Consider the following 23,218-nt stretch of genomic DNA (forward strand, 5'->3'; position numbering starts at 1 on the left):
CAAAAATGGATCGCTAGTTGCCGTTCGTCTATTTATTTCTAATTGTTCATCTAGAATTCTCATCTGGAAATGATTTAATCATTTCTGAGATTTCTTGTTTTGTCATGGCAAAATTTCATTTCGCCAAAAAGGTCATACCCCATTTCTGGTCTAAGATCGGTTTTCCGACCTTATATTTTATTGTATTTTACACGGAACCATCTACTTTACGTGGATTTATCTATTTTAAAACTTTTTGATGCCATTCTTAAACTAATCTTACCTTCTTTGATTTAATACTGCCTGAAGGTCTCCATCGTTATATGATTTTAGCTTTTTCACATACTTTCTAGACATTTTGCTAAAAAATGTATAATTATTAGTCTCATTTTTACCTAACCTTTTCTCATATTTACCCTAAAGAATGTCTTACTTTTGCTCCTGCTAGACAATTCGACGTAACTTAATTATGCTTCAAGACAGACTGCCGCGCAAAAGGGCTAACAACTATGGAAGTATTTTGGGTAGGTATATCGACGGGTTTACCGATTTAAACCGAATCAAACACCGGCTCGAACGATGAAAGTTATGCATTTAAAATTGTTTTCATTTAAAAATGCATAAACTAATTTTGCACTTTTTTAAAACAATAAAGGAATATTACGTTTATATTTTAATTGCGCAATAAGATACTTTGGAGTTTTGGCTATCGTTGACCAAATATTAGTACCAAAATTCTGTTTTTTTTTTCTCTAAAATTATTAACTGTCTCATTTTTGCACTACTTTTTTTAGTGTCTCACATTTCCAACACATGACCCTCAACGATCTTCAAAATCAATAATACTTCATCTTCCATAACGCTATCATCTTTTAATAGTTTCCTACCTACTATCTGTTTCTTTAACTTATTCTAGAGCTTCACAAGTAGGGACTCCTCTAGCACAAACACAGGAGTTCGCTGATAAAGATGGCGATGCTGATGACGACGATGATGATGATTATTCGAATATCACTGGTTCAGAAGAAGTTGAGGCCAATAGCTGGTACTACGACGGTAATCTTATTAAAAGCGGGGTGGAATTCATTGATAAGAAAGAAAAAAAATTTTGGGAGAATCTTATTGAAAAGTATCTGACTCCATTAGATGATACTCACAAAAAGGTAAGCAATGTAAAATGGTTATTTGTGGAGAACATATTTTATTTATTATTATACATGAATAATAGTTGAAAGCGTTGAATAGTTAGAATCTTTATAATGTCTGCAGTCTGCAAAATAAAGTCTGCTTATATTTTTTAAAACACACAAAGTAACAAACTCACCCCGCCAAAACCACTCTGGTTAAAATTATTCATTGTTCATTTACAATTTATTTCATTTATATACAAAAATATTACATTCTGTAAGTTTAACTGGTTTGGAAGGTTAGTTTTGAAAAAATACAAGTTTAAAGTCTTCTTCTTCTTAGAGTGCCTATCCGTTCCGGATCTTGGCGATCATCACGGCTATCTTTACTTTGTTTATTGCAGCGCGGAACAGTTCAGTGGTAGTCGTGTTATACCACTTTCGTAAATTTTGAAGCCAGGAAATGCGTCTTCTTCCCGGTCCTCTCTTACCATTTACCTTCCTTTGGAGAATCAGCTGGAGAAGGCCGTAACATTCTTGATTTCTCATTACATGTCCTAGATGTTCCAACTTTTTAGTTTTGACGGTCATGAGAATTTCAGATTCTTTCCCCATTCTATGCAGGACCTCCACATTAGTAACTCTGTCAACCCAGGATATACGTAAGATGCGCCTATAACACCACATTTCGAACGCTTCCAGCCGATTCATAGATGCAACAGTCAGTGTCCACGCTTCCATTCCGTAGAGCAGAACTGTGAATATGAAGCAGTTCAATAGACGGCATTTTGTTTTTAATAATATGTCTCGACTGTTGAAAATGGTTCTCATTCTAACGAATGCTGCTTTTGCTTTTATTATTCGCTGTTTAATTTCTGTTGAGTGGTCCCATTGGCTATTTAAATTGGTGCCTAGATATGTATATTGCTCGACTCTTTCGATATTCTGTTGGTCGATTGTAAGTTGAGCGTTTAGTATTGGATTTTTACTAATTGTCATAAATTTGGTTTTCTTTATGTTAAGAGCTAGTCCGTATCTGTTGCTGACTTCTGTTATGCGATTTGTTAATATCTGTAAGTCATTCAGATTATCGGCAAAAACTATAGTGTCATCTGCTTATCTAATGTTATTCAACCATTCACCGTTTATTAGTATTCCTTTCGCACAACCGTCTAAAGCTTCCTTAAATACCCATTCAGAATAAATATTGAACAACAATGGAGACAAAATACAGCCCTGTCGTACTCCACGTTTTATTGCAATTTTATCAGTTAACTGATCTTCTACTTTGATTTTAGCCGTTTGATTGTAGTAAATGTTTCTGATAATTCTAAGATCTTTGTTGTCAATTCCAATTTCTTGCATTAGAGTCATTAATTTGTCATGTTTTACTCTGGCAAATGCCTTCTAGTAATCTATAAAGCATACGTATATGTCACAATTTATATCCCTGCATCTCTGAAATAGCACCTGTACAGCAAAAAGGGCCTCCCGTGTTTCCAGAGCATCACGAAATCCGAATTGTGTTCTTGTTAGTTGTTCCTCACATTTTGTATATATTCTTTTGTGAATGACCTTTAGAAATGTTTTAAGTAAATGGCCCATAAGGCTTATAATTCTATAGTCTTCGCACTTTCTCGCATTGGGTTTTTTTGGGAGATTTATAAAAGTTGACACTAACCATTTTTGGGGAATTATGCCTGTATCATATATATTATTAAATATATTTGTCAACCAGTTTAAAGTGAAGACACTATTTTCAGAATTTCTCAAAAATCACCTTTTTTTCAAAATAACTCTAATAACAACTAAAAAAGATACAGAAAAATGCAAGAATACAAAAAAATTTTCACTGAAGATTTTAATTTTCTTTATTTCCATATACTGAAAATTAAATGAGATATGATGGTTTAAAAGTTGTATTAGCGTGTGGTTAGAATCATCTTCAAGTCGTTTCAACGCAACTCTTTTTAAGACGAAAGGCTTGAAAAAAATATAATATACATTACTTTGTAGCTTTTAAAATAAACTACAAAGTGGTATATTTTTTCTTCTTCTGCTATATAACGTACTCCCATAATACGCCATATATATTGCCCAAGAATTACGCTACTTGTCTTCGTGGACCTAGGAGGTAGGATTCGTTGGCAGAGCTGGCTGACTTTTTAGATCAGCAGTTAGGCACTTGTCGGAGAAGGCAGTATAACAAACTTACAACGTATAAAAGAGATCCCCGCATTGAGAGGTACCGAAAGTCTCGATTAACAATTTTTCCCCAAATTTTTTCATTTTGTCCAGTTCTTCGATACCTCGTAGTATTGTTTTATTCTACGTTACTTTGTTAGTTTTAAGATATACTGTCAGCTACTTAGTTTAAATATTTTACCTCTTTCTAACGTTTTTTTTATAATTAAATTTCCTTAATTTTGTTTTTGTTTATACATTTTCAAATTGATAGTTTATTGTCTATCGACGAGGTTACGTCGATAGACAATATTACGTTAGTAACAAAGACTTTGGTAGAAGAAATAGCTAAAAAAATGTCATTGAAATAATCAAATGTGTATACTAAAATAAAAAAAAAATACTGCAACAAGCTGGAACAGTGCACCAACAGTCCTGCTGCTTTTAACTATACTCTGTGTAAATGCGTATTCAATTCTCTACTTATTTATCATTTTTTTTTATTTCAGGACGCTGTCGCTAAAGAGTTAAAGGACTTAAGAGATAGAATGGTCATGACATTTTTTATGTTGAATGCCCTATTTGTATTAATAATATATCTTCTGAACTTACAACAGGATATAATTCACGTTAACTGGCCCGTTAACCCTAAAGTAAATTTCACTTATGTCACCGACGAAAATATGGTAAGTGATCATTTTCGTATCAGCAACTCAGCTGTTATAAAAGTTTCTTTAGGTTTCCGTAGGTGCGAGCAATGTGGTCAAAATTGATCGTTTACTAATTAAAAACAAACGTCCCTTCTTCTATAACTCGGCATCAGAATGTCCTAAATTTAATCAGCATTAAAATTCTCTCTATAAAACTTAATCAAATGCAATAAGTATGCACCATTCAATATGCATCTCTTAATTGTCCCTGTATATTGTGTTAAAGGTAGTATTGTGTATTTGTCTGATTAATAAATCTATTAAGACTAGCGACATAAAGAAAGTATATGCCATAAAAAAAACTCGATATCATTTACAGTCTTCTTACAATGTTTTCCACATATGTTTCAAAGGCTTGGAAAATCGCCTTGTATTTGTATTTGCAGATCAATTTAACCATTGTCACTATTAGAAGTCAGATTCTTTTATCGGGGATTTTAAGTCATAGTTGCATATTGTTTACATGTTAACTCGCTATTACAAGCATATTTAAAAACTATGAAAAGGTATCAACATTGAGTTCGTGATTTTTTTTTAACAAAGAAATTGAATTTCACAGATAAAAATTGTTTTATTATGTGTTATAAAAATTTTTTTTAAAATTATTTGCTTGTTTCTTAAATACCTTTTCGATTTTTTCTAAACTACTCAAAACATAAATCTTAGCGTATTGGATTCACTAGTATTTTATTATTTATTATTAATTGAATAATACTAGATCTCTCGTTGCTAGCCTCTTCCATCGTTGAGTCTAATAATATCTAAAGAACTGATGCTTTTTTTTTATTTTCAGATAATTATTCAGAAGACTTATCTGCAACTACAACCTATTGGATTTGTATTTCTTATTATGTTCTCAGCGTTATTGCTTGTTCAATTTATTGGTATGGGTATTCATCGTTTCGGTACCTACTGTCAAATTATGGCCAATACTCATATAGACTTCAGTCTTTTTGGATCAGACCAAGTCAAAAATATTACAGAAAAATCGCTGCTAGAGAGAGATCCCATAAAAATATTTAAGCAGCTCATCAGGTATTTTTAATTTATTGAAGTTTTCAATATGTAAACCTTATTACTGGATAATATATCATTACAGTCAAAAATTGGCAGCACCAGAAAGCAAAATTTGACAATTCTGGTGTGAAAAAATTTTACGGCAACTAATTTGACAAAATCTGGTGATTTAAGACGGATCTCCACGTTAAAGATAATCTGGTAGTATAAAAAAACGTTCTGAAACTGTTTTAAGATATTATTTTGTATAGTGTTAAACCATAATTATTGTAATGAGAAAATTACATTTTACATTTGCTTTAATGTCAAAGCAAATATAAAATGTAGTTCTGATTACAAACGAATAAAGTTTGCATAACGATAAATGAAAATAATCGTAGAAAATACCGTTGTTTCTGTTTTCTATTTTATATACGAGGCGTGCTTTTTAAGTAAGTACCGTTTTGGAATTAAAAAATGACGTGCAAAGATATGGCAATAATTTTATTTTTACATGAAAGCCTGTACCTTAATCTACTTTTCTACATAATTTCCGTAAATATTGAGGAACTTGTCATAACGTGGCACCAGTTTTTGAATACCCTCCTGAAAAAATTATGCCGCCTGACTTGTTAACCACTGCATCAAAAATGTTTTGACTTCGATATCGTCTTGAAGACGCAGACCGCCCAGGTGTTTCTTCAAGTGCTGGAACAAATGGTAGTCGCTGGGCGCCAGATCAGGGCTGTATGGAGGATGATCTAGAGTTTCCCATTTAAATGATTTGATGAGATCTTTGGTCTGATTAGCCACATGTGGATGGGCATTGTCATGCAGCAAAACGATACCCTTACTCAACTTGCCACGTTTTTTGTTCTGGATTGCACGACGCAGATTTTTCAATGTCTAACAATAAGACGCTGCATTGATTGTCTCATTACGAGGCAGAAACTCCACTAGCAATACTCCTTTTCTGTCCCAAAAAACTGTGCACATGATTTTCCGGGCAGAAATTGTTTGCTTAAACTTCACTCTTTTGGGTGATGATAAATGTCGCCATTCCATGGATTGTTGTTTCGATTCTGGTGTGACGTAGGCCACCCACGTTTCGTCACCAGTAACAATTTGGTCTAAAAAATCTTCACCTTCACTGTGGTACCGCTCAAGGAAAGTCAATGCACTGCCTAAACGTTGGGTTTTGTGCAAATCCGTCAACATTTTTGGAACCTAACGTGAACACAATTTCCGGTAATTCAAGTTCTCGCTAACAATGCGATACAAAACACTACAAGAATACTGAGGAAAGTAGTCGGACAATAATGAAAATGTAAAGCGTCTGTTTTCTCTCACCTTTTCGTCCACTTTCTGCACCAAATTTTCATTAACGACCGAAGGACGCCCACTCCGTTCTTCATCATGCACATTTGTGCGGCCATCTTTAAATGCTCTCACCCATTTCCTTACCATTCCAGCACTCATAATGTTTTGTACATAAACTTCAACGATCTCACGATGAATGTCGATCGGTTTTACGCCTTTAGCACTAAGAAATTGTATAACAGCCCGTACTTCACAATCAGCGTGACTCACGATTGTTGGAGGCATCTTAACCACTGGAGTAAACAAGTATACAATGAAAAATTAGACTATAATGGCGTCAGTGCGTAGACAAGAGATGTAGGTAACCAGCGCTCATGCGCGGAACGCCGACCGTAGCGCTGCGGCGGCGGAATCGCAAAACGGTACTTACTTAAAAAACATGCCTCGTATTATACTTAAAGCTACAAGAGAAATTCAGAGTAATTTAAAAAGAAATTTTAAAAGTCACTAAAGTTTTAATCACAGCCAGAAAAAAATATCGCCAATGTTCTCAAAATGTTTCGTTATCCCAAATTAAAAAAAGTGAAATTAGTCTATATTTTAACCGAAATATTATCAATTTTTCCGAGCGCTGTGGAATCCGAAGTTCTGAATTAGGTTTTTTTTCCGCCTGGTCGACATGATAGAAGAAGAGTTCCCCCACTCCCGAACCAATTCGGCTACTCGAAACTTTAGTCATGTTTTTTTACTATAAATAGCGGTTTTTTTTTTTAATAAAAATCCTATCTTCATAAATTATAGGCCTTTAACTATTGCATGGTGCTGATTTTAATTCTTAATTGTTATAAACAAAACAGTTGTGATTTTTTTAAACAAATTAAGCTAGCTCCACTTCTACTGGTCGTAGAAAACTTTTTTTGTAAATCTTTGTCTTGACTTCAGATATAAAAATCAATAGGTTAAAAATGTGTGTAATGTAGCTTAATTTATTTATAACACAAAGTTTATACTTCAAAACGATAAATAAGGGGTTGAAAAATTTTTTGAGCAAATATTTTTATTCGTACATAAAAATATAATCAACCAGGAAGAGAAATCGTTTAGAATTAGATCTCAATCTTTTTAGAAAAAAAAGTTCAGGCCCAGCAAAATTTATAAAAAGGTTTATAAACAATTAAACGTATCTCGAAAAGGAATTAGCTAATGGATACGAAGTCTCATTCGATTTGAAACTAAAAGAGCTACAATTTAGTGCTTTTTGCATAAAAAAAAATTGCATTCATTCCGGCCACATGGCCCGCCCAGTTCTACTTCAGCCAGCCAGACATCTGTGACGCCTGTCCTTATTTCTTCATTTCTAACTCTGTCTTTGATTGTCAGTCCAAGTAGCGGGTGTTCCATTCGTCTCATCCAGGCTGAGTTTGGTTGCTGTAGCCTGGATTAAGGAAAGTTTTTCGGCGCCGTAAGTCATGACTGGAAACACACATTGGTCGAACGTTTTCTTTTTCAAATAACTTGGCATGTTGCTCTTTACGATGTCTGATAGAGCTCCATATGCGATGCATGCCGATGTGATTTTTTTAGCAGTTCAGCAGTTTGGTTGTTCCTAGCAGTTTTGATGCTTTAGATGCTATAGCTTTATGACCTAAGTATCTATATTTATGAACTAATACTATTTCCTTGTAGTCGAATTTTGGATTTTCACTTTGTACCAGATTTGTCATGTATTGGGTTTATCCAAAATTTATGTTCAAACCAACTTCCTTACAGGTGGCATCTAACTCAGTAAGCATAGTTCCAATCTCTTTTAAGGTATGTTATCAGAACAATGTCGTCCGCCAATAGTAGGTGCGAGAGCATTTGGCCGTCGACATTGATTCCTTTGACTTTCCACTCCAACTTTTTGAAAGAATGTTCCAGAACTGCTGTAAAGAGTCTGGGAGATAACGTGTGTCCTTGCCTGACTGCTCTTTTGATTTTTATACATTTTGTATCTTTGTATAGTCTTACGGTCATGGTTGTATTATTTTATAAATTAGTGATCAGTTTAGAGTACCGATAATCTATGCGACTTTCCTCCAACGCTCTCATTACGCCGTTAATTTCTATCGTATCGAATGCTTTGCGAAAGTCTACGAAAGTTAGGGAAAATGGAAACGGACTCAGTTACCGAGTCGTGACACGTGAAGCCATAAATAAGAAAGACCGAATTACAAAAGTCATTCATGTATACACATTGTTACAATAGAAATCTAGAGCAATTTTAATTTAAATCAAAATTTCACCAAAATAGAAAAAAAATTTCAACTTACAATTAGAAAAGTTATAGAATTTTGTATGTCGTGCATATTTTCCTATATATTTATACATACTTGTATTTCTTTGTTTTTAATAGATTGAAGGGAATAAATGACGAAACCGAGGAAGAGGATACTTCAGTAATAAGAAGGAATACAGCTCATTGGTTAGCTTTAAAGAGAGAAAAGAAGCCTCAGCCAGTAATAGAAGACTTAGAACAGGCCTTCTATAAAAGACTGAGTTTATTTAAGAAAGGAAAATATAAAGGTAAGTTTAAATTAAGCACAAATTTAACTAGTTATAAATTTATTTGGCAAATACACAAAAATTGATACAGGATATCCATAATTAATTGAACATTAGCTAAAAGTTGATAGGTGACACCAAAATAAAATGTTTAAGCTTAAAATGTTTAAGCTTATTCTACATTCGTATTAATATATAGTAGACGTAATAGTAGATGTAATAATAAAATAATATCAATTTTACCATTGATCTTAGGTAGAGTCATCTACAAAAATATTGATTCATTAACGTGACAATATTTTTTTGTCCAATAAAAAATCATGAAATTATATTCTATTTTATACAAATACTCCAGTCGTCAGAGACGCAAATGCCACTGAACCTCCAAAATCATATGAACAAGTTGAATTTTGCAGAGAATATCAATTTTAGGACGCCAAAAAAATGCAAAAAAGTTTACTACCACTTTTTTCCCCGGGCTTCCCCCTAAAAACTCCTCGTAGAGGGGTAAAAACGCAAAAAAAAAACGATTTACCAAGATTCTGTACGCCGTAAAAAAATATTTTAAATGTAGCTGACATAATTTATTACCACTTTTCGTGTAAAATAAACCGTTCTATCGGAAACAAGACTTTAAGCGAATGCCGATTTAGAATGTCAGTTATCTCTTGATCCGAGTGTCCTATCGGCAAAAATCAAAATTCGTTTTAAAGGTACAAAGTGCAGCTTTCGTATGCAATTTTTGTATTTTGCCGCAAATGAACTCAGTTTTTATAAGGGTGTTAAATAAATAAACGTGGCGCGACTTTTTTTGCCATTTTTTGTGATTCTCATGAGATTGATACAATATATTACTTTTATTAAATGGTCACTATGGAGTTTCCATAACTAGAGCTTTATCTTCAAAACCTATATAATGAAATTTTAGTTTTGAGTTTTGGTAACAAATATGAGGCATTTGAAATATGCTTAAACAACGCTAACCTTAAACTTTCACATTACAAACGATCTAAAACATTTAAAACTACTCTTTTCAATTGCACTACTACTTACGTTTTTCAAAATTACCTAACTTTTGCTACAAATTACATCCAAAACCGTCTTCTTGTAGGCATTTCCTGCGAGGTGCGATCGTTGGTAATGTAAAAGTTTAAATTCTGTGGTTTTATTCATATTTCAAATGCCTCATACTTGTTGCCAAAACTCAAAGTCGAAATTTCATGTTATAGATTTTAAAGATTGGTCTCTATTAAGGAAAATTTCACTACGACCAGTAAAAGAAAGTGATAAATATTGTTGATCTCACGAAAATCGTAAATAATGGCAAAAATCGGGCAACTGACTTTATTTTCAGCAAAATACAATAATTTTATACAAAAGCTGCACTATTCACCTTTAAAACGCATTTTAATTTTTGTCGATAGGACATTTCTGATCAAAAGATCAGATATTATTACCATCGAGTTGATACAAATTTTATTTAACATGGATTTCGTGCTCGTAACTAACATTCAAAATCACCGGTCTCTTCAAACGTTGTTTCTGAGAGAACGGTTCATTCTACACAAAAATGATAATAAAATTTTTTTTTCAAAATTATCTCAGCTACATTTTTTATGTGAAACATTTTTTCGTACGGCATAGATTCTTGGTAAATCGATTTTTTTGCGTTTTTACCCCCCTACGAGGAGGGGGAGAAGGCTGGTAGGTTTTAGGGAGAAGTGGTAAACTTTTTTGCATCCTTTTTGGATTTCCAAAATTGATATTTTTGGCAAAATTCAGCTTGTTCGTATGATTTTTAGGGGTCAAATCTCTGACGACTGGACTAAAAGCGTTAAGAAAACCCCATGGAAGTTGAAGATAAATCGTAAAAAGAAAGTAGATGAATTTATTTAACTAGGCTCACTGGTGAACCGTAAATAACGATAATACCTCAATTAAAAAGAACAATATGAGCATCCAACAGATGCTATTATGGTCTTCTCCATTACTGAGATCAAAATTTATCAGCGGAGATACAAAACGCTGATCTGCCCAGTCCTAACATAAGCTACATAAACGTTGATAATGAATAAAATAATGAGAAAATGTTAAGATTCTTTGAAGAACACATATACATTGAGTGGGAAAATTGATGGTGACTCGAGAAGGTTTAACTTCTGAATTGTAACAAATATACGAAGAACTTAACATTTTACAATATATCAAACAGAGCAGCCTAAGATGGCTAGGTCATGTGATGCACATAGAAGAATCAGAACCAATAAGAGTAAGTCTGTTGTGGTAGCCAGAAACAAAGAAAAAAAAGAAAGATCAAAAAACGTGTTACCTGATATCGAAGAAAACTAAGGTTTAAGTCTACGAGCCCCTTCCCATATCATTTGGCCCAACATTAGATTGATAAGAAAATTAAATTTTAGAGAACAAAAATAAAAGCGCAACTTAAATTTTAGAAGTTTTAATGCATCGAACAACATTTTTGAATTTCCTAATTATAGAAAATATTTTATAACGTAATGAAAACTATTGATTAAACATAATAATAATAAATTTTAAAAAACGCATAGAATATGTAATAATAACAAAAAAACTGAAAGTTTGCCACTAAGTTACATCCTCTTTATTTTTAATGACATCCACAATTCTTTGAGATATAGTTTTTAGCAAGTTCTGACAAAATTCTAATGTAAACGAATCCCATATTTCTTGCAATTTTTCCTTCAATTCGTTAACGGACCTGGCAGGATGTTTTCTCAAAGCTTGTTTCATTTCGCGCACAAAATTTCTATCGGGGGCAAGTCGGGACTGTCAGAAACCCATTCCAGAAGTGGTATGGTCTTCAATCCATTTTAAACTCTATTTTGAGGTATGACAACCTGCGCCGTCCTGTTGGAAGACAAAATCTTCTGCTTGATTTTAAACGGTGTTCCATAATCGGTAAAAGAGATTCTTCTAAAATATTTAAATATTTGTCTGTGTTTACAATTCCATCGATAAAATGTAACTTTCTCACACCTTTAGACGACATGCTGCCCCAGATCATGACAGATGCAGGAAATTTGACTTTTCTCTTCAGAAAGTCGGGATGGAAAGCTTCATTTTTCCTGCGAATGACGCGACTCCTACTGTCTCCAACACTTCAAATCTAGACTCATCACTCCATTGTATTGAATCCCATTGCGACTGAGTCCAATCTTTATGCTCTTTTGAGCATCTTAGTCTATTTTTCTTTTGTTGTAATGTTAAAAGTGACTTTCCTTAGCCTAAAATAAAATGAAATTTATTAAAAAAAATTCGTACTAACTTTTTCAACTATAAAACTTACTTTGTAAGTATCAAATCCTAATTTGTGGGTCTCTCGGTGACATGTTGATCTAGAAACGTATCTTCCAATAACGTCACTCCATAAAACGCTTAACTCCATATAATTAGCTCGTCGATTTTTCACTATAAAACGTCTTAATGCACTTCGATTTGCTTCGGTTATTTTACTTTTTCTTACAGTTCTAGGTTTTGTGACGACCGAACCTGTAGTTTTGTATCTTCTGACTATATTTCTTACACTATATCCTGACAATTGCAACATATTCGCGATTTCCGAATTGGATTTTTCAGAATTAAAAAATTTATCAATGATTGAACAAATTTTCTCATCGATAACTTTCCCTCGACTCGTTGTACACTTCCCGTCATATAAAACTGGTACACTTTTTTTTCCCAATGTAAACCTGTGTTCAGACTGGACACAATGGTTCGTGAATCAATTCGTTGTTGCCATCACAGATAACGGAATTTCAGTAAATTTAAATAAAACGTTAAACGTAAAAAATAACGTTCAAAAATGTATAAAGTTTTTAGATAGGTATTATTTTTAATAATTTTATTAACAACAAAAAACCGTATCTAATAAATTTAATAACCAGAGAGAGGATGGTTGTCACTAAAATTAATTTTGTCACTAAATTTAATAAACTCAGTTCCCAGAAGATTACAAGAAGTGATTAATAATAATGGAGCTATGACAAAATATTAACTTTTCGAATTGTAATACATATATTTAAATTCCATACTTGTTCACTGCAAAAATTATTCATTTTTTATTGATTTCAAATTAAATTTTAAATTTTTCCAGTGGGTTTTATTTACTGTAGTATTCCACAACTCAATATAGTTTTGTGATACACTTTACGAGAAACCAATCACACCTCTGGATTTGAAATTAAACATAATAATTTAAAGTCATGTCTAGATTTATTATCTATCATTATTTTTGAATTGAAATATTTTTATAAATTATAATAAAACACGAATCAATGTATGGGTACTGAGATAATGGAAAATTTCAAAATTAATACAATTTGTTAAGATGTATGTTTAAATAAATGTTTAAATATAAATGTGACTCACTGATCGAGAATGCTCGATATTGTTTTAGTTTTTAATATACTAAAAACTTGCGACCTGTCGCACAGCCCTGCTTTTAGCTGGTTTGATATAATATTTTCGTTGCACTGGCAACGTTGCGTTCGAAATTAGAATGACACATGTGAAAAGCTCAACTTACACAACTTGAAAAACACGATTTTTGGTTATAAGAGTTGTACCAGTTTTTTATGACGCGAACGGTACAATCCAGAAACGGCAAAAAGCTTTACAATACTACAAAATATATTTGAAATTAACTGACAATATTATTGTTTTCATGTCATTTTTCCATAGCTACTTTCACTGAACAGCACTGGTTCCGTTTAAAACATGGCTGATTCCGTCTGCGCGAACGAGATGCGCGTACTTATCTTGACAAGCAGAGTGGGCATTCTGATTGCTTATTATTCTGTGGTCATGTTTTAAACGGAACCAGTGCTGTTCAGTGAAATTTTAACTGTTGTGCATAGAAAAATTTACCCAGTTGAAGTTATTTACGGCAACCATAGACATAATATGAACTATTTTATTCGTACTTTTAGTTGAAGAATAGATTCAATTATTTCAAATTTACTAAATTATTAATCTCTAAAAATTTAAATTACAAATCTGTCGTAGCTTTTTTGTTACTTAGTGAAAAATTCTTCTAATAATTTAATTTTATCTGACTCATCTATATTGACAATTCAGACATACCTTATACATTTTAAAGTAGACGACTTTAAAATGATATTGCCAATATTGTCGTAGCTTGTCACAAATTTCTCAATTCGAATCTATGTTTCCGTTTAAAATATGGCGATCGTCCAGTGAATTAATTTTTTTTTTTATTGTTGAAAATAAATAAAATATCGTAAGGGTAATGGTTTTAATAAATATTAATAAAAATGCCATATTAATTAATATGGGAATTTACAAAAACATGCAGAGTATAATTTGTTTATGGTAATCGACTTAAACTGCAAATTCCATAGGTTGACCAACTGATATGGGAAGGGGCTCGTAATACAATGTAAACTTTTTGAGAATAGTTTAATTTGTTATATTTTGTCAGAATTAACGTTTTGAAGTAAGTGGTTTAAAATATTTATTTCACCCCGTACAATAGCGATAGATTTTTTTTAAGTTTAACTTGATGTTGTCATCTATAATACAGCTCAAGTTACCCAACAGGCAGAGTGACTTGAGAAACGAGGTTTTTATTTTTTTGTACTTTTTTTTAGTTTTTCAAAAAAAATTATACAGGTTCTTCTCTTTGTCAAAAGTGGCATAACACCAAATTTTTTGTTTTGTCATATATTTATCAATATGGCAGGTTTCACTGAATTAATGTCCAAATTGTAGTCAAGTCACCCAACTTTACGGTATGTAGTAAGTATGAAAAAATATACAGTGTGTTTCATAATTAATGAATAAATAAATAAGCAAATAAATAACCTTGTATCTTGGTTATGGCCAAAGGTCCATTTAATACACATGATTTAAAACCTTTTTGGTGTACCCTATCTTCCTATAATGTATGCTCAGTTCCAATTAATTGTCATATGTTTCCGATTTTGAAATAGCTATTTTCAATTTTAAACCAAAATCTTATATTAAGATTTTATTTTACAATATATTATTATTGCAAAATGTATGTTATTTATATATTGTTTTTAAGTATATGTACTTATATTACATTATTTATTTGCAGAGGAAAATTTGCCTAGAGACACAATTCCTCAAATAGCTAGAATAAGAAACACAATAATGAGGCGATCTCAAATCACAGAATTCACAGGTGGATTATCGAGAAACCACGAAAGACCAACTAGTGCAATATTTCTTGAAAATCCCGCTGAAAATGAAGCTGAGGGTTAAATATTTAGTAAAACGTTTAAAATGTAATTATTATATTGTCTAAGTGTTATATTATTATTTTATATTTAATAAAAAAATTAAAATCTCTTCTGAAGACCAACTTATAGATTAACAGTGCTCTGTTATCATCACAAGCAATATCCGTGAGTACTTATTTTATTAATTGAGATTAAGGGGATCGCTTGTAAAATCTGGTATATGACAAAAACAGACAAAGACTTAAACAGACAAAATTTAAGTTTTGCAAAATTATTTTACATAAATCTATCCGTTTAACTTCAAATTAATAGAACAGTACAAATTTACTTCAATTATTACAAACATTAATGCACACAAATTTCTAATATTTTTTTAACATAATAGTTTTGATGATTCTTTATAGATATACTTACCACATTTTACACTAAGCTGGTAGCACATATCGCAGTAAAAGTAGACCTTAAAAAATTAGTAGGCACATGTCTACAAACGTTTATTAAAAATAATATTTTCCTTCACAAGGAACTGTAATAAATCGAAAAACTTGCAATTATTCTTATGTCGCTTTTGGCGTCAAATCTTTTTAAAACAAGTAATATACTTGAGGGATCCATTGTAAACAAGACATTAATTGTCAATTCATTTTAAATTTCGAGAGATGAATCATATTTATTTATTAAATGTGTTGGAAGCATGTAAAATTAATAAATTTTCTGCAGAAAAGTCCATTTTTACTGTATTTCTGATACTGAATGTTCTTGCAGCTGGTTGTTGAAAATATTCGCGCAATCTATTTGCTTGAAACTGACAATGGGCCCTTACCTACTTCTCTACCATGTCAAAATCTCTACAGACGGTAACATAGTGTGTCCCATGACAGAAAAAAGGTGCTGAAGTTGTTTAAAGTGCCCTAAGAAGAACAATCTGAGCCAAATAGCAGTTAGAGTAAAATTTTTGTTTTATCCCCGCAATTGTCAGAGATTAACGATTAGTTTTTCAGCTCTGATATTGTTGCGTTCAAAATGCTTCAGTAAGCAACTTTCTATTTCGTCAGCATCTCTACCTGCACTAGATTCGTCCCACATGTAAAAATATCCTATCCTCCAAAAAGGTAATCTTGTTTGGTATTTTCAATTGCTACGAGTTGTTGCTTGTTTTCTTGATGGAAATATTTTTGTGTGTATTGATTGATTGGTTACGGAAGAATATGTAGGTGAACCATTTAATTGATTTGAACAGGAGCTATTTGGTGTATTATTAGTAGTAGAAATTTTAGATTGAATAAAGCTATTCTTTTTTAGTTATTATTTGATTAATTGGAGTACGGTCCTGGTAAACAACCTCCGTAGTTCGTAGTAGAACGAGTTTACCTGTGCTAGTTTTTGTGGGTAATCTGCTTATATTCCGATCCATTCTATTATATTCAATAATAATAGAAACTGTCATGCATGATTAACGTAACTGTAACAATAAAACACTGAAAACTTTGTTTTCAAACTTCCACAAAATTTATTTTAAATTCTTATCACTACAGCTGTTTCGGCTGATTGCCTTTCTCAAGTGATCTGTTTTTGGTATGGGTTTACACTTTATAGTCTCTAATGAAATAGGTTGAGGAGGGGAAAACTGTTTGTCTCAAGCTGGTCATTCAGAATTATATCTGTGTTTTTTAATTTGTTGATTTCCATAGATTCTAACAAAGATAGCTTAAGGCCTTTATTTTGAATGTGAAGAATTTTAAATTCGTCATTAAAAGAATGATTATGATCTAGAAGGTGAAGTGCGTATGTAGAATCTGTTTTTCTATTATTGAAAGCCCTTTTATGTTCTGCTATTCGTTTATTAAAATTTCTACCTGTTTGACCAATGTAAGTTTTTGGGCAGTCGCCACATTTAAGTTTGTACACACCACTGTGTAAGTGTTTTTCATGTTGGCTCTTGTTGTTTTTAATATATTTGCCTAGGTTGTTATTTGTTCTGAAAGCTGGTGTTATTCCTTTCTTTTTTATGTGTTTGGCTATATTTGTTGATATTTTGCCTGTATATGTAATCGAGCAGAAGGTACTGGGTTTTTTCTCTGGTGGTGGAAATACTAAGTTCAGAGCTTTCTTGTGTAGTTCTTGATTTAACATTTTATTAACTGTTTGTTCGTTGTATCCATTGTTTACTGCTATTTGTTTAATGATATTTAATTCTGTCTCAAAATTGTATTTTGACATAGGAATTGCTGTTAATCTATGTAACATACTATGATATGCTGCCAGTTTATGTTGTGGGATGGGATGATGAATTGTGAATAGTCGTGTCAGTATGGGTAGGTTTATGAAATATGGAGAAGTCATGTTTGTTTTTAAGTCTGGTAATTTTTAAATCTAAAAAATTTATGGATTGATTTTGTTCTGTTTCTATTGTAAATTCAATATGACTATGAAGAGAATTAATATACGATAAAAATTGGTCGAGTTGTCTGTTAGTTCCTGTGAAACATACCAATACATCGTCTACGTATCTCCATCAATATAAAAACTGTTTGAATATGGGATGTTTTAAAATCGTTGTCTCTAGATGATCCATAAAAATATCTGATAGCAATGGGCTTAGTTGCCCATTATAAGTCCTGCACTGTTATTTGTATATAATTCATTATTAAATTCAAAGTAGTCCTGGTTTATGCAAACTTCAAGAAGATGTAAAATTTCAGATGTAATGATTGGATTTGTACTATTTTGGTCTAAAAGGTTTTTTACTAGAATAAAAGTTTCTGTGGGAGGGATACTAGGAAAAAGATTTTTTACGTCAAGTAAGTTTTCAGTGTTTTATTGTTACATAAAATGAATTTCCATCAAGTAACGGTCGAATCCATCAATTATTAACGCAACTTATAGTTTCTGTGGTGTTTATTGTTTGATATTACACTACTGGATCATTAATAAATGAAATATTTTTTAGTACTACACTAGTTTTTTAAATTAATTTGCGGAGGTCGACTTTACACACCAATCCAGCACACAATGTTAAGTAAAATAAATGAATATTTCAGGGTTTTTTTAACATTTCATGGTGGGTATTGGTGAATAAAGAAATCAAAAATTAAATTACACTAACACTTTTCCTTTTTATTTAATATCATTCTTTTTATTGGCTACAGAACAACAACAAAGTTATAATAAATCACAGTAACATTAAAAAGTGTACTTCACTCAATCCATAAAACATATGTTGTAAATTAATATATATATATATATATATATATATATATATATGTACATTTGAAATTTTAAACTTAAACGATCTTAGAGTAACTTTAATTTCTAATTAACAATTTACGATATTTTAAGATATTGAAGGGATTTCATTTGTAATAAGTAAAATAATTAAGAAATTATACAATATCCACAAATTTTTAAATCTGTTTTGTGTAATATTCCGAAATCAAGCTATAAACGACTAGTTTGATCAAAAATGCAAAAAAACCGACAAAAGGGACAAAGTATTTAGGACAATGTAATAACGTAGAGTAACACAGAAAAAGGGAACGAAAAATCACAAAAAGATTTCTTAGAATAACTGTGTCATAAGAGACCAAGAGAAACACGAAATTTCTATTGTCAATTAAAAATCAAAAGGAAGGAAACAATCACAAATCACAAGAAATATGGTCGATCAAAGAAATGCCAGAGGTACGGTGTCTACTACGCCTAATATGTTCATTCCACAAAAAAGGAAAAAAGCTAGAATGCGGCACCTACCAAGGAATAACCTTCGTAAACATCGCCTACATGATATCAAGCATCTTGCACGAAAATGATTTATTGCCCCTACAATAAACCTGCTTAGAAGAATATCAGGCAGATGTCAAAATCTTCATAAAACGATCGATTTACACCACCTATTTGTTGAGTTTAAAGTAGTAAATAACAGCAATGACGGCAAATCATACACAATGCTATGAATCTCAAAGAAACCCATATGCATGATTGAAATGTCGAAAGTCAATATTGATTCACAGTAATAATTCAGAATAGCACGTCAATTTCCGTTAAAACACATGACAACGCTCTTATATGTCAGCTCTTCGGCATAGGCTTAGAAAAGGTAATTTGAGAGGCCAATTTAGACAGTTTAGTAAAGAAAATATATTTAATCAGCCTACGCTTTGGCATTAGCTGACGACGTCGATATTGAAAGAAATGAGCTACGCAAAATCTTTAGAGCAATTAATGAAAATAGAACGTAAACATACAGGCATAACTTTGAACAACAGAACATATACTAGTATAAATTTGATGGACAAAAGTCACAATAAACAAACAAAATCGTCTACAATGGGTAAAACATTCAGGTGGGTAAACGGAATGACGCAAGATGCAGACAAGATCGACGCTCCCAAAAACCAAAATAAAACTGTTTGGTCCAGGAAGGTCGATCCCCTTTAACACCTCTAGCATCAGCATAATGCTGCTGATAATGATGATGGTCATGGTGATGAAACTTTGAAAATTGGAACTAAAAGAATTGAAGAAACTAATAAATTAGGGGAACTCAATAAACACCTATCGATTCCAAACTGAAATATTATATTCAGATGTTTAGATCATGTCATAAAAACTACACATAGAAATGACTGCATTACTGCATTAAGATACACTAAAAACTTTCGAGTCTACAACTTATGAATTCACGCACTGAATTGGAACTGCAAACAGTCCCATGAGCAATAACAAAGTAACTTTGTTATAATTGCTAAGGCATTTCTGATTGTCTAGCTAAAGAAGACCTTTCTTCTTCTAAAAGTGCCATCTTCGTTCCGAAGGTTGGCGATCATCAGGGCTATACGTATTTTCGAAACTGCTGACCGAAACAATTCGTTGCTGCTACAGCTATACCATTCCCGTAGATTCTTTAGCCAGGAGTTTCGTCCTCTTCCTATGGACCTTTTCCTGCTATTTTCCCTTGCATAATTATTCGAAGCAGTTCATATCTTTCGCCTCTTGTAATGTGTCCCAAGTATTGTAAGTTATTAAGAAGACCTTAGAGTCCTTTAATTGGACCAGAAACATTCTGAATTATCCCAAACAACAGCATCGTGGAAGATGTTCAAAAGTGGGAAAAGGCACTAAATGTAGCCTACTGGAAAAATATTGCAGCCCAAAGCCAAGCAACAAGATTATTACAACCTACCCGCTAGGCAAAAATACTCTTAGAGCTTCAAAAAAAACAAATTAACGCAGTGTAACTACAGGTGTTCTCTTTTAAGGTAATATGGAAAATATTAAATATTACTGGTAGAATGCAAACGACAGTGTAGTTATTGAATCTCGTGTTTTGTGAATAAGTAAAACAACGCTGCTTTCGTTTAGAAGAATAAAAATGTCCATGAAATTGACAAATAATCATCTACAAACTTACTACTTATCTTTACTACAGACAAAATTTACAGCGTCTCAATATTGCGAACTATTAGGTACATAACGGGTCATACAAGGTATACATAATTTAAGTCTTATTTTTATATTGTCATTTTTATTTATTTTTTGACTTTCTCTTTTTACACCTTCTATTAACCGTGCAATTCTTTATCTTTACATTTTTAAGTATAAAAAGTTCTTACTATTAATGAATGAGTGAAGCACTACAAAATTAAACATACAAATACACTACAAACTCAGTTATTCAGATCTCAATTTCGATATTTAGAAGTTTTTTTTATCAATTCTCTTAGCTATTAAAATATGTTTTGTTGGTTATACAACAAAGAACTGTTTCAAACGATTTTTTTTATATATAAAAAAGTTATTTTACACAAATAATAAACAACATTTATTATAGTAATGATAAGAGGTATTTTTAGCTGTATAATAAATTATTCTACGAAACTTAGAATTGTTAAATTGTACAGAAGGGGAAAACTCTGTACCTTGGGACAGCAAGTGTCTCAACATTCACGTGGTGCCATCTTGTAAGCTATTTTGGAACATAAGTTTGATTCTACAAACCTACTCTATGGTTGGTATTAGTATTAGTTTACTTTAAGTAGCGTATTTGACATGATTTTGCCATAAAGTTGATTTAACAAATTTTGTGAAATTAATTAAATATTTTACGAAAACTGTAAAAACAAGTTTCAAATCTTGGAGATGTTAGAAATCATTAAAAGTATACACAAATATGTAGTATATTCCCATAGCTAAAAAGAATAGTTAAAAAGTTAAAAACACGATACATTGTATCGTTGTGCAGTTAATAATAGAGCATCGATATTCCAAACTCCAAACATAATCATGTTTTTGGACAGGTGTACTATACACCTGATAAAAATTTGGTTATTTCCCAGTCAATTTTTTATTGATTTTGGGAATGTTTGGCAACTTGCACGTATGCGAGCTTACAACCAAGTGCATCCTCAACCTCAATACAAACAAAACCACCCTTCGGTCATATAGCAACTTTCCTGAAAATACAATAGAAACTTATCCAAATGAAACTAAAAAATCTCACGAAACAATTGTATATGGAGATATTTCAACAGAAAATACTCATTCTGAAATATGAGCTCCATGTAGAAAATACATCTCCTGTAGAAAGTCCAGAAATTATTTTTGTACAACCAAAACCAACGGTAACAAAGAAGCCAAGAGCAAACAAAGTTTAGAACAAAAAATCGGGAAGCAGGTTCCAGTGCATCATTTCTTGAACCACCAAAGGAGCTAATTGAATGAACAGGATTTGTGCTACATCGAAGAATTTGTCAGCTTTCTCTTCTCTATTAATGTATATGGTTCTTCGAATCCGATAGAAATCGATCTAGAATATTCTACAGATATACCCCAGACTTATTAAAATGTTGACTAATCTCATCTTAAACTCGAAGGAAGAAGTATCAAAAGCATAATAATTACAAGAATAAGAGGTCAAATACTAAACAATTAACTGCATAATCAATTAGCAAATCTGATTTAAGCGAGATTCAGATTCTTCCCCGAATAGTACATATTAAAAAATATATTAATATTGTGTATTATATAGCGGAATATACAGTGCTTCTTTACCCACGCTGTAGACTGTCGATTTTTAGTTAATAACTGTATATATAAGTCAAAGAGGTTACCAACTGTATAAAGGGTGAGTGTAGCTAGTCAATACAGACCGGTGATAGTGAATATGGAGATAAAGGTGAGGCGGAAAGGAAAGCACGTAGGACATCAGAAAGTAAAATGGTGAGAGCTAAAGGATAAGGATTTGGAAAACTCTTTAAGAGTAGAGTGCTGGAAGCGTCAACAGTTAAGTTGTGGTACTAGTGAGAGAGGAGAAACAACTGGTAAAGGACCTCCTAGGACAACGAAACTTGGTGATGAAACGATGAAGTAAAACAGAAAGTTAGAGAAAAGAAGATAGGTTAGAAGAGAGAGAAAAGTTAGAGAGGTCTAAAAGAGAGGAAGATAAGGATACTTACAAGGTAGCAAAGAGGCAAGCAAAACGCGCTGTAGCTACTGCTAAGGAAAGATCGTCTGCAAAGCTGTATGACGAGTTGGAAACAATCGAGGGGATGAAAAGGTTGTACAGCATTGCTAAAGCAATGGACAAGTCATCAAAGGACTTACGTGCGGCAAATTTCAACATTGATCCGATGTTGAAATAAAGCAAAGATAGTATGAGTACTTAAAAAAGTTGCTAAATAAAGATCACCAGAGGACAGAAAAAAGATGCGGAACCCCAAATGAGAATGTGATACCGGGCATAAGGAGAGATGAAGGTGTCGAGGTTTTAAATAGGATGAGGAATGGTAAGGCAGTAAGTCCTGATGGAAAACATGTGGAGGTTTTGAAGGTTCCAGGAGAGGAAGGGATTGATGTGTTATAGCCAATGATAAGTAGGATATATAAAGAAGAAAGGATGCCCAATGCATAGAGGGATAGTGTATTACTGTATGAAGATAAAGAAAACATTCAGAACTGTAAGAACTCTAGAGAGATCAAGTTAATGTCAGCTCCTCCTCCTCCTCTATCCTTCGTAAGGATGTGGTGACGTTATGGTATTTGACGAATGGTTGCTATCCATTTTTCTCTCTCCTGGGCGCGGTGTGCTGCCTCAGAC

General features: G+C 32.3%; 1 protein-coding gene across 2 annotated transcripts in view; it reads left to right on the forward strand.

Annotated features, from left to right (window-relative positions):
* LOC140437336 (chitin synthase chs-2-like) overlaps positions 1-15,232 on the forward strand; it is an 81,623-nt gene extending 66,391 nt beyond the window's left edge. For both annotated transcript variants that reach the window (XM_072526809.1, XM_072526810.1), the window contains 5 exons: positions 896-1,142; positions 3,800-3,976; positions 4,794-5,035; positions 8,712-8,881; positions 14,979-15,232. In XM_072526809.1, coding sequence (XP_072382910.1) covers positions 896-1,142; positions 3,800-3,976; positions 4,794-5,035; positions 8,712-8,881; positions 14,979-15,145 — 1,003 coding nt within the window. In that variant the 3' untranslated portion in view covers positions 15,146-15,232. The remainder of the gene's footprint in view (positions 1-895; positions 1,143-3,799; positions 3,977-4,793; positions 5,036-8,711; positions 8,882-14,978) is intronic.
* The last annotated feature ends 7,986 nt before the right edge of the window (positions 15,233-23,218 follow it).

This window comes from Diabrotica undecimpunctata, chromosome 3 (genome assembly GCF_040954645.1).
Source record: "Diabrotica undecimpunctata isolate CICGRU chromosome 3, icDiaUnde3, whole genome shotgun sequence".
NCBI classification, from domain to species: Eukaryota; Metazoa; Arthropoda; class Insecta; order Coleoptera; family Chrysomelidae; genus Diabrotica; species Diabrotica undecimpunctata.